General features: G+C 45.8%; 1 protein-coding gene across 1 annotated transcript in view; it reads right to left on the bottom strand.

Moving 5' to 3' along the window:
* LOC147709413 (xanthine dehydrogenase/oxidase-like) overlaps nt 1-12922 on the bottom strand; it is a 1362843-nt gene that overhangs the window by 385010 nt on the left and 964911 nt on the right. Inside the window, exon 27 of the mRNA XM_086927983.1 lies at nt 12426-12521. Coding sequence (XP_086784109.1) covers nt 12426-12521 — 96 coding nt within the window. The remainder of the gene's footprint in view (nt 1-12425; nt 12522-12922) is intronic.

Below are 12922 nucleotides of genomic sequence, written 5' to 3'. Positions count from 1 at the left end.
TGAAAGGCAGAATGTTGGGGGGATTGTTAAAGTTGATAATGTTATGTTTTGTAATCTGTCATGCCTGTCCTAATAAATGGCCTTTTACGCAAAACTGATGCGTGGAGTGGTTCATTGCGCGATGCGGCCCCCGGGGGAATGCAGGTCGACAGACTAGTCTTCCCCCGGGGTGTTCGCGCGAGGACACGGCAGGCGGAAGTTAGGTAAGGGGTTTAGGCAGGGGTGGGAGGGGTTAGGTAGGAGGCTACTTATGGGGGGACAGGAGAGGAACAACTTCCTTTTCCTGTCCCCGGTGCCTCAGGGAAGAGTTAGGTTTTTGCCACCCGCCCACCCTACAAGAAAAAGGGTTTTTGGTGCGGTGTTGTTATGGTTGCCATGTTGGGCAACGTGCCAGTTTAGGACAGGATGGCAAGGGGGGGGAGACGTTCCGGGAACTGGGAGGGGTGGGGAGTCCATGACAGGCAGAATCACCCTTACAGGGAGGGGGTTACAGGCGAGAGAGTGGTAGACGGGAGTGCGATGGACGGAAATGACCGAGGAGTCGGGAAGTGGAAAGGGGAAGTGAATGGGATGCAAAGAGGTTGTGGTGTGATTTGGGAATGGATGGTGGAGCACGTGAGTGGATGACGGTTGAAAGGCAGAATGTTGGGGGGATTGTTAAAGTTGATAATGTTATATTTTGTAATCTGTCATGCCTGTCCTAATAAATGGCCTTTTACGCAAAACTGATGCGTGGAGTGGTTCATTGCGCGACGTGGGAGAGGGCGGCAGTGCCCTATCACTGGTGCGGTGAATGCGGCACACGTCCCTGCGCTTTGAACTTGCGGAGCGGTGGAGCGCTGTCGGGTTGGGCCCCCCATGGAGACTCAGTGGGTCGAGCGCTGGTGAGTTGCTGGCACCCGCATTCCCTACCTGAACACTTACTGGGCCCGGGAGCTTGCGGGCGTTTGCCTCGGAAGGCGGAGTGCCCGCTTGAACTTGAGAGGAAAGCTTTGTGGGCTGGGGGGCCTGAAGTGGTGCTGCAGGGGCCTCCTAGCTGCTGAATTCGGTCGGTGCCTGGCAGGAACAGTGCTGCTGTGTTAATATATTGGACTGGGAGGATGGGGTGAGATGGCCCGGGACTCGAGAGGCTGACTATCCCAACAGTTGATTAACAGCCACATGGTATGGACCTTGGTTCTATGTGCTGCCTGCTGGACCAAGTTGTACCCCCCTCCAGTCCCCCCCCTGTTCTCCTCGTGGTTGCTGGCACTTTGCTTGCGTTCTGGAGGCTGATATTTGGGGAGAGACTACAGCTGCGGCGTTGGGAGGGGTGTGAGACGTCTTTGTGGCTTGGCCGTGAGGACAGGCGAAGCTCCCTGAGAAGAGGATCTCCTTTTCCCACCTTCCCCCTCCCCCTGACCCTGAGCAGCCCCCAGACAAACTAGACTTGATTCTTAAAGAAATAAGGGAATCTAGATCAGTGATGGAACTGCAGCTGGGTGCTCTCACTACTAGTCTGACCCACCTGAAGGCAGATCACAGCAAGCTAGCGGACAAGGTGAAAAATCAGAGACTCATACTTGCGGATCTCACACCGACGGTGGCGGAGCACTCTTCCTCAATGCAGCAACTTCAACTACAAGTCACCACATTGCTGGATCGGGTGGAGGACGCGGAGGGGAGAAATCGGTGCAATAAAATACGCATCATAGGCCTGACGGAGCGCTGCGAGGGACCTCGTGCAGCAGACTTCATGGAACAATGGTTCCGGGAACATGTAGCGCCTGAGGGGCTCTCGTTGTACTTCTGTGTGGAGCGGTCACATAGGATTCCATCTGGCCAGCCCAGGCCTGGTCGACCACCCGCCCGTTGATAGTAAAGGTTCTCAATTACCGGGATAGAGACATTTTGTTGCAGAAGGCCCGCGAGAAATCCCTCATCCAATACGAGAATCACTGAGTGTCCTTATACCCAGATTATACAACGATGGTCCAGAGACAGCGCTCTTCGTATCAAGCAGTGAAGAAAAAGCTGCAGAAGGCCCAGCTTAAGTACGCGCTCCTCTTTCTCGCCCGACTGAAGGTCATCCACGAGAAAAAGACGCACTTTTTCGAAAGTCCCTCTGATGTTGAAGAATGGCTGGAGGTGATGTGCATAGGGGGAGTCAAGTCTCTACTCAGACAGACAGGGCTCGGGGGATGGCTTAGGACGGGAAGATCGTAGATCCCCGATGTCCAGCAGGAGCAATGGACGCTCTGGCCCGTCGCGGGAGCAACAGAGAAGGCACCAGAAAGGAGCGATTGCGACGGCCGGCGCCTTCCGTGAAGATATAAATAAAATTGCGACGGATTCAGACGACAGCACGTTACATTTAGACTCTGATCACAGTGCAATCCTGTTTCATCACACCTCGCGCAGCTGATTATATGCTGGATAACTGAATATAGTCGCTGGGCGACTTTGAACAATAACATAGAGTTGTAGCTTCTGGTATCCTTCATGAGGTGCGGTATTGATAATGTTATAACTATTTGTTCTGATGACTATACGGCAGAGATGTTGGGGATTGGGTTTTCTGAGTGGAATACCGGGACCTAGACCTTAGGGCCATATCCCTTAGTTATAGACACCTACAGAGATCCTTAATAATACCGGGTCCTCTCGAGACCACCCACCATTCTGGGTTTGCCTCTCCATTCCCTTAACAGCAATATCTTCTGTTCTTTTTCCCCGGGATGGAGTACCCTTGGGCCATCGGTATTTGACGTTTGACAGCAATATGACACCACTATTGCCTGGCCACCTCCCGGTTGGCATACGCACCGTAATTTGGTTCTGTATGTTTGACACTTTATTGTTGGGCCCAGCGCAGTTCTTACGCTGTGCCAAGTTTTGTTTTGTTTTTGTTTTAGGGTACAGGGTCTCCTGGTTGATTTCCACAAGGTGTATTACAGGGGGAAAGAAGATACTCATTACCTGGGTAGATGGCGACTAAGGCTGTGATCGAAGGGTCCTACAATTTTCTTACTTGGAACGTAAGAGGGCTGGGTGCGATTCAAAAACGTCATCGAATCCATTTGTTTCTCCTTAGACACCACACACGTGTCGCATTCCTCCAAGAGTCCCACCTAACAGATTCGGAATCGCAGAAGAAATGGAGAGGCCACATTTCCTCTGCAACGTATTCACCTTTTCCAGGGGAGCGACTATTTGGGTCCGTCACGGGACACCATTTGTAGAGTTTGAACGGCGGGTGGATGACCAGGGCCGATACATTTTGGTAAAGGGTACTTTGGATGGGACATTGATAGTCCTTGGAAGCATATACGCTCCAAATTACGAACAAGACAGGTTTTTACACAAATTAGGCATGGCACTGACGGAGTGGGTCGGGATTCCTTTGGTGCTGGGGGGGGATTGGAATGCAGTTTTAGATTTAGGCCTGGACAGATCACACCCTCCTCTTCAGGCCTCCGGGGCGACTAAGTTGACTGACCTCTTTGCTTCCTGGGCGGATGGCTGGACGTTGTCGGATACATGGCGAGGATTATATCCCACCCACAAAGAATATTCCTTTTATTCCCCCTTGCATAATCTTCACACTAGGATTGACGGGTTCCTGTGTTCGAGATCTATAGTCACTAGAGTAGAGAGGTCGGAATACTTAGCCAAGACCTTTTCTGATCATAGGCCCCTGATGCTTACGCTCCTCTGGGGTAGAGTGCCAGCCCCAGTGCCTACCTGGAGACTCAACCCACTTCTTCTAGAAGACACCCCCTTCCGTACATCACTATCTACTGCTATCACTAATTATTTCAGGGAAAACTGGAACTCCGCCTCCGCGAACCTGATTGAATGGGACGCTATAAAGGTAGTAGTCAGAGGGACGGCGAAAGGGCAATTAGTAGGGGCCAGACAAGAGGTACATCGGAAACTTTGTGAGGCAGAGGACCGTTTGAAGGTACTTGAACGGGAGGCAGCTCTTGATCCTGCGGAGAGCGGGGAGTTGCAAATAGCGTATATTGATCACGCAGAGGTGTTAGAAACGTTACGGACAATAGATTATAGGGAATACCTACGCCGACAACATACTGATGCTGATAAATCAAGTACACTACTTGCTCGACTAGTACGTGACCAACCAGACCCACCGACCATAACTCAGATATATACCCTGACAGGCACCCTGGTTCATACACAAGTGGAGGTCAACGTGGCGTTCCACGACCATCTTCGAGCTCTCTATGCGCCCTCCGGCACAGAGGACTCTGTACAGATTGCAGAATTCTTGCAAGATCTCCCCTTTCCGGTTCTGACGGCTGATACACAGAAGGCAATCGACGGCCCTATTACTCACCACGAGATACGTGCAGCGATCAAGAGCCTTAACCGTAATAAAACGCCTGCCATGGATGGACTCCCTGTTGAATTTTACCTAACTTACTCGGATATCCTAATACCAATCCTAGAGACGGTATATAGAGTAGCATTTGAAGAGGGCCACTTGCCGGAATCAACTTAGCAGGCACTGGTTACATCTATACCTAAGCCCGGCCGTGACATGCTAGACATGGCTAATTATAGACCTCCCTCCTTGCTCTCCACCGAATATAAGATCCTCAGTAAAGCTCTGGCCAATCGTATACAATCCCACCTTCCCACACTTATACATCAATACCAATTTGGCTTCCTTCCCGGACGCAGTACATCGCTGAATACGCGTAGACTACATGGTTTAATGACGGCCACTCCACGGGAGTTCTGCCTGGCAGGGTGTATAGCACTTGATCTGAAACAAGCGTTTGATTCTTTATCCTGGGCATTTATGTTCGAGTCTCTGAAACGCTTCGGTTTCCCCGGATACCTTCTTAAGAAGAGTTTGTTTATTATATACTAATTCCACAGCTAGGGCGCGCATGGGCCGACACATCTCAGAACTTTACAACGTACATAGAGGTGCCCGACAGGGCTGCCCCCTGTCCCTGATTTTATTCGTCCTGGCCCTTGAAACCCTGGCTCTGGCCGTCTGTAGCAGAGCAGACCGTGAGGGCATCCCTATAGATGGAACACAACACTTGATATCTGTCTATGCGGACGATATTCTGTTGTACCTGCGTGACTTGAGGGCTGATCACACTTCGATTTTTGCCATCTTTTAGAGATTCGAACTCTTGTCAGACCTAGCGATCAACCCGGAAAAGTCGATTGGTTTCTTCTTTAGAGAGGGACCACATTCTTCCCATATACGATTTGGTACATATCCGATCCCGGTGGCCCAGACCTCTTTTAAATATCTGGGTATATAGGTGTATAGGTCGCCGGAAGACCAAATAGATGGCAATATCCAACACGTTATAACACGGCTTTGCAGTAGTGTGGGGTTCTGGACTTCCTTACCCTTTTCAGTCATGGGCAGAATTGCTATCTCCAAAATGATTATGCTTCCTCGCCTTCTATAATATTTTGTGAATTTACCTGTGATCCTTCCCCAAAATATTTTTAATACACTGAATACTATTCTGATCAACCTTATCTAGGGTACCGGTCGGAGACGGATTAGCCTTTGTAATCTCCAATTATGGACTGGGTCGGGTGGCTTCGGGGTTCCTGATTTTCGGGGCTACTACTATGCTAGCCAACTTCAGTGGCTTTCTTATTGGACCGCAGGCAGGAACCTCCACAAGATCGGCTTTACATGAGAACGACTTGACCGAGGGGAACTCCACTCCTTGTTACTGCCCAAAGCCCGGATACCCCCGGACTGCTCCCCCTACTGCATACTGCCTTGTTGTGCTGGAAGAAGGCCCTCTCTTATACTTCTGCAGTACCACCATACGCGGCGAATATTCCTTTCTTAGGCATTCCTACACTACAGGGCATACACTTCGCCATTGGAGGGATAACTGGATAGAGGAGGTTGGAGCCTTTTTCGGGGATGAGACTTTACTTGATCACAAATCCTTTATGCAGATCACAGGTGCTCCCCCACGACTGTACCTATTACATGCCACAGTAACACATTACATTAGGAATACATGGACACCACAAAGGCTCAAACCTACACAACACAAACTTGTCCATTTACTGTCCTATATGGGAGCGGGTGGACATCTTGTACGCTGGCTATACACCGGAGTTAGGGAACACGCAGCAATCTCGCTCATGACCCTTAGAACATATTGGGCAGAAGACTCTGATATTGAATTGACGGATAAGGCATGGCAGCTTATATTAGAGCATCCTAAAAGAGTATCACGTAATGCCAGGTTTAAATTTATCCAGGCTATGGTGCTCTATAGAGCATATCTAACTCCCAAGAAGATACATCGTATGTTCCCAGACTCCCCCCATTGCTGCCCTCGCTGTAAAGGGAATAACGCAGACTTTATACACATGTTGTGGTCTTGCCCACGGCTGCGGGGCTGCTGGACCGAAATATGTCAAGTGCTCAATACTGTGACACAGTTACCGGTTCCGGTTGAAGCCTTATCTTACCTGGTAGGATTACGTAAAAGATCAGGGAAACAAAAAGTTAAGTTAAAATTTTTGGACCTTGCTCTCATTCTGGCCGTTAGGGTCCTAATGATGAGATGGAAGTCCCCTAGGCCCCCTATGGTGACTACATGGCAGACAGATCTAGTACAGTGGGGACGAGCAGAGGGAGCGGCCCTCAGGAGGGACGAAGAGAGAGGCCACCGAAAACAACCCCTAGCGTTAGAGTGGGAAGCCATGTTGCTGGAACTGGAAGGGCTCGATTTGGTCCCATCTCAGGTGGCGAGGTCGCAATAACATGCACGATCTACAGGAACCGATTTAGGGGTGGGTCCCTGTCAGCATGAAGTGGTGCGCAATACTTGCTCCCATGCTCTGCAGACTGACAGCCTCTATTGACTGCCCAGGGGAAGCTAACTTATTGACAGTGGATCGACCAGGAGTGGGTGGGAATGGGAGGATGGATTGTTGGGGTGGGAGTTTATTAAGTTCCAAGATGATAACTGATCTCTTATATCTGAACTGCGTTAAATCGTTTAGTTAAAGAGAAACCACCAGATGTCTGGGACGATTAACCTGCCCTTTAATACGTTTATTTGTAAAATGTACCGGATGAAGATATTCAACTCATGTAATGAAAGGGGGGAAAATTCAAAACAGACTGTGATGATTGATTGTATTTGTTTAAGATCATGATTCCTCTGCACTCGATAATAAAGAGATGTAAAAAAAAAAAAGGATCGGATTAAGGGCCCTAATCAGTTGCAGAGAAAGGACATCCTCCCAAAGTGGTATCCTCAATGGAGGATAGTTGTTCATGCTCAGGAGTTCCAGGTACCACACTCTCCTACCCCATTCCATTGCAATTAGGATGAATTGGGCCGGGTTGTTCCTGATCTGCTTCAGAACTCTGGCCAGGAGAGCAAGCAGCATAGAGGAGTCCCTTTTTCCATTCCAGGCGGGATGTGTCTCCTAACAAGGGCCCTCGAGGAAACTCCAACACCTGAGGTATGTCATGAAGAGAGAACAACAAATGTAAATTGTTCCTCTCCACCCTTGAACAGCAGGTACTGTCTTTGGGACTACAGTATAGGTATATACAAATATGCAGCCTCACATTCTTGGATGGCTTTAGGATTCATCTGAGTGCAGCGTCTCAGTCAATGGAATTGTGTGTCGACCCAAACAGCAGAGGCACACTTCTTGGGGATCTGTCACAGACATCTGTTTGTGACAATGCCTACATGGTTTAAACCTTAGAATCGTAGGAGGTGACATATTCCTTTTCACACTGGAAAATTTTAGAGAAAAATAATTGAGAAGAAATCTTTTCAAGGCAAGAAGAAAAAGAGCAGAACTCCGGGTCTGCATCTGAAGGTACAGAAAGAAAGGCCCTAAAGTCAGAACACATGGCTGGCACTTATTTAAGGCTCCATTTGTCGGCTGAAGAGTGGAACAAAGATGGTCTGGAGCCACGCGGCACTATCTACCGCTGTGCAGGGGCTCTGTTTATTGAGTTTATGGATTCAGTCTGGCTTCTGCGGATATTCACACGGTGATGAATCTGCAGTTATAAGTATCATTAGGAAGGAACTGAAGTCAGCGCGGAGGCATGGCACTTGTATGCATCTCCGCTATGTCAATTCCGGGATCTTATGAAATCAGCACAGAGCCACACAAGAGCATTGGTGAAAAATTCTCCAGATGCAGTTTGGCACCTGGGGGATATTCTAAAGCTTAGAATTATGTATCACAAACACATGTTTTTCAACACTGCTTGGAATTTTTACCATAAACAGTATTAAAATACAAAAAATTACAACACAATTTTAATAAATAATAGAAATCAAAAGTATGTCATTGGATAGTAGAGAATGACTAGAAACCACATCTCTGACCATTCTTGGTCAAAGAGAGAAAGTATTCCTTACAAATTTGTGATAAAATATCTAATAAATATGTGTAATAGAGATATAACAATACATTAGTGATATCTTGTGATAGGACAATATAGGTGTTGTATCTTGTTTATATTATATTAAGAGAAAATACCCAATTTTTTTAGGGAGATAAATAACACACAAATTGCAATCATTTGTGAGTAATGTGGATTGCCCTCAATACTGACAATGCTAGCCTTGTCAATGTGCAAATAGATAAGCATTTATTCATTAAGTACTCGAGTAGTAAAGTTTGAATGAACTATTTAAAAACATTCTTGGCCTACTTTGGGACAGATTGATGCTACAATTGCTGGATACACTGCACATTTTTCTCTCTGCTGTTTTGCAGAGGTAACCGTTTCATAAACTGCACTGTACACATTCCCTGGCAGCTTCATTTAGAGAGCCTCCTGTTTCTTTCCTAAAAGATAGCCACCAAAAACGTCTGCCCATTCACTAACAACTTGCTTAATTCTTTATTTACACAAGATGCATTCATTGTGGAGCCCTTCCCATTTGCAAATGTGTTACCAACTACTGAGGTGGTGGAAAAATAGTAATGTTTTGTGATGTTTTTGGCCCCAGGTGGAGCCCCTCTGGGACCCCATCACCAGGCCTAGGGGGTCAGAGTATTTCTACTCTGCCCCTTGTATTTTTTCAAACGTTTTGTCTTGGGATTCGGCTCAAAATGTTCCTGGCCCATCTTGAATAACAGGTGCTGCGGTACAGGAAAATAAAACAAGACCCCTCTATTGCTCTAGCAGCAAAGGTGATATATATTTCTCTCACAGTTCGCATTGAGGTCATTAATGTTGAGATAAATCTATTAATTGTAAATTCAATGTTTAATGTTACAAAGCTAATTGTTTTGTTTTTTTAAATACATAAACCATACAATCCATCCAACTGCTTTAGGTTCAGCACGCGTGATAGGATATGTAAAATCAGAGTGATAGGATTTCTGAAATCAACAATCTGTAAAATGAAGGTACACCATTAGATTTCAACTTGTGATACAGACAAATATACAATTTTTCTCGGCGTTCACAAACTTCCATAGTAACCCCTCTAACCCTCGAAAAGTTCAGATTTAATCCTACCTAAGGCAGAAGTAAATATCTTTTAGGGTAGGAAGAGAAATGAAAGACCCCTAAAGTTTGTGAGGGTGCAACAGTGGGGCTTTATCACAGAGATGAATATGTTCACTTTTGAGAAAAAAATGGCATTGAACAAATATGATGGCATATCCGCGTGAGCATTTGCAAACTATCTACAATTTCAGAAAGGTTTTTCATGAGCACCCTTGAAAATATGTGATTGTGTCAAGTCTCCAGGTGAAAATTGGAAAACCTTCGAAAAAACAAAATGAGTAAATCTACCCCCAGAAGAGGCTGTACATCTAGTAATTCATGGAAGGACCCCAGCTACTGATCACATGGAAGAGCATTCAGACCAAAGACAAATAACTCACCTTCAATAAAAGAATACCACAAAATATATCTATTCTGAGTCATCTGGGTATCCTTCCCTCCTAATGAGAAACCATTGAGTCAATTCAGCTTCGGGAGATGAGCTATGTATACATTTCATTCAATTTATTTATTTATTTATTTATAAGTTTTATATAGCGCTAGCTAGACCCGAAGGTGTCAGAGCGCCTCCGAATCCAATGAATCAGGATGCAATATCACATGAAGCGAGACTCAATAGATAATAGTACACAACACAGCACAGTAACAAAAACCAACAAGCATTTGCAATGCAATAGGTCTCGCATTTGCGCAAGTTCAAGCTATTGGCATTGTAAATGACAATGCCTTTTATTTACATTTTAAAAATGAAAACAAAAATAAAAAGCATTGTTATTTGCAATGTCAATAGCTCAAACTCGTGTAAATGCGAGACCTATTGCATTGCAAATGCTTGTGTTTCACAGACCCTTTCGCTAACTGCAGGTCAAAAGTTAACATCCTTGTAATATAGTTCAGTGAGTTACGACGCTGCAGCAAGGACCTGCATACAAACAAGGCTTATATTTAGAACTTCACTGTTTCTTCCTCAACATTTTCTTATTTTAAGGTTACTAAAAAAGGGTTACTTTGGATAGTAAGAAACACCTATTAGTAAGTGCTACAAAAATGGTTATTAGTGTGGTAACTAATGATAATATTATGAACTGCAATTACCACAGTGCAATGGGGTATGTATTGTTCAAGCTTTTCCTGGAGTGATGAGGCTGACGAGGCTTGGGGTGTCCCTGAGCACCCCAAATCTGAACAGCTACTGTGTGTCGAGAAAAGAAGAGAATTACCAGATCTACAGGGCAGGAAGGCCCACAGATATACCCGCAATGGCTGACCAGCTGATGTTGATACTTCCTTACTTGCCAGCAGGGCTTTAAGTGGGATGAAAAAACTGGGGGCTCTCAGAGGGGCGTGGCCGATGTAATGAAGGGCGTGGCTTAAAACACATAAGCAAAAAATCTGTGCTTGGCAAAGTGTGCCTCCCGGCTGGAATTTTGCTGATTCTGTAAGGGCACCCAGAAAGATAATACAACAAGTAACATTACATCTGAAATAAACCAGGACTATTGCGTTATCAATGGTTGTTAGTTGCATAAGCTAAATAAGCAACAAAATGCTTCAGTTGAGAAATGATGAGACAGTGAAACAAGTATTACGAGTCTCTTTGACATTACATCAAAGGCAGTAAAGGATGTTCCGGCTGCAGGGGGAAGATTTTTTTGTTCACCCTGAGGATGAGGGCAAAAGTGGACCCGTCTCAGCACCTGCTTTTTGAATTCAGGCCCCTTGTGGATGTGCCCTGATTGCGAGTTACTGAAACTCTCTTGAACAGCATTCCCCGGAATGGAATGGTAACTTTCGTTTCGCTGGAATTCCCCTTGCCTCGTTAATGCTCCTTTGGGAGTGATGATGACTCTTCAAGAGCTGTAATGGACGTCTCATACCTGTTACATCTTGCCACCGTGACGCACACGTCCAGGAATGCACACAGCCGAGCCAGCCAGTGGGACGCTTCCTTGCTTGTAACTTAATGAAACTCCTACAAACTGCAAATATCACAACTGGCTGGAAGCACGCGCAGTGTCAAGTAGTTTCAGAGTGGCGAGACGCACGCGCCATGTGATCCTGCGCTTTTTGTGGAAAATCTGTAGAGATCAATTTTGCTTCTTAAGTTAGAAATGGGACACGCGAATGCAATGGTGAAGTTCTTGTGGATTTTCTAGGTACAATAACACAACTAAATGCACAAAACATTACTGCAGAAGAACCGGGAAGACACTGTGATGTTCCCCAGCAGCCTTCCCTGCGCTTCTCTCTCTCCCCTCTCTAACGCTGCCCGGTGGACGTAAAATAAAATTCACGCAAAGCCACTGTGATCCCGGGAGGGAAAAATGAAAAAACAGACTCACAAATGTAAATATATGCAAACAAATAATGACTGGGGGTCAGAGACACAGGAAAGAGAAGGCTGGAGCGACAGGGAGAGGGAACAGGGAAGAAAGCTCCGACAGACAAGTCGGCTTGGAGCGTGCCTTGGAAGAGACGCGGGAGGGCAGGAGCGTGACGCCGTGAGCGTGAACATTGGTGTTCCCTGCGGCTCGCGCGTTCACAGACCGGTGTCTGCTTGTGCACGGGTCTGTACCACTTGGGGAGGCAACACAGCGACAATAAGGCTCGCTAGCGGCAGCGCTTTGCGCTGCAACGCCAGGCGAGCCCTAAAAAGCATGAGAACAGTTTGAGAGGATCAGTAGACAGCATAAGCAAACAAGCAAATAGGCAACTTTGACATAAGGTTCAGTACTTGATCACTAGGTATTGAGTTCTATATTCAATTTAATCATTACTAAATTGGAAACCCATCTGAGAATCTTAGGTAACCCAAAGGTTTTTAATCAGGAAGAAATACATAATAAATAATTGTAATACATTTCAATAGGCAGCTGGTACTATATCCATCTTAATTTTTACCAATTTTGTGACATACCTGGACCATCTTAGTGTGAAGTCCTTGACCCATTTCAGTTCCACCATGAGTAAGCAGCACAGACCCATCTGTGTACACATGCACCAGAGCTCCTGCCTACAAAAGACCATCAAAGATGTTAACAGTGATTGAGGATTTTAAATACATTTATTTAATTGAAGCAGTGCTATAGCAAAACTTCTTTTTTTAAGTTTAGAAAGCTTTATTAAAGAAGAGATACAATGTAAAACATCTGTACATAAGAAAAAGGCAGCAACAAGAATTAAGAACTGATGAAATAGGACAACTTAAACAACAACCCCAAAGGGGGTAAATGAGCTGTACTAAGGGAATTAGCTTTTAAAGAAGATTTTGTTTTAAGGGAGAAGAGAGAGGGGGAGAGTGAAAAAGGAGAAGAAAAAGAAAAGATAAGAAAAAGAAGAAAAAAGAAGAAGAAAAAGGGGGAACAGCTTATGAAATAAGCTCAATACTTAAAGGTAATGTAAATGCAAAACAGT

The sequence above is a fragment of the Lissotriton vulgaris genome, chromosome 6 (genome assembly GCF_964263255.1).
Source record: "Lissotriton vulgaris chromosome 6, aLisVul1.2, whole genome shotgun sequence".
Classification (NCBI taxonomy): domain Eukaryota; kingdom Metazoa; phylum Chordata; class Amphibia; order Caudata; family Salamandridae; genus Lissotriton; species Lissotriton vulgaris.
Note: the sequence above shows the minus strand (reverse complement) of the source record. Positions and strands in the feature narration are given on the sequence as shown.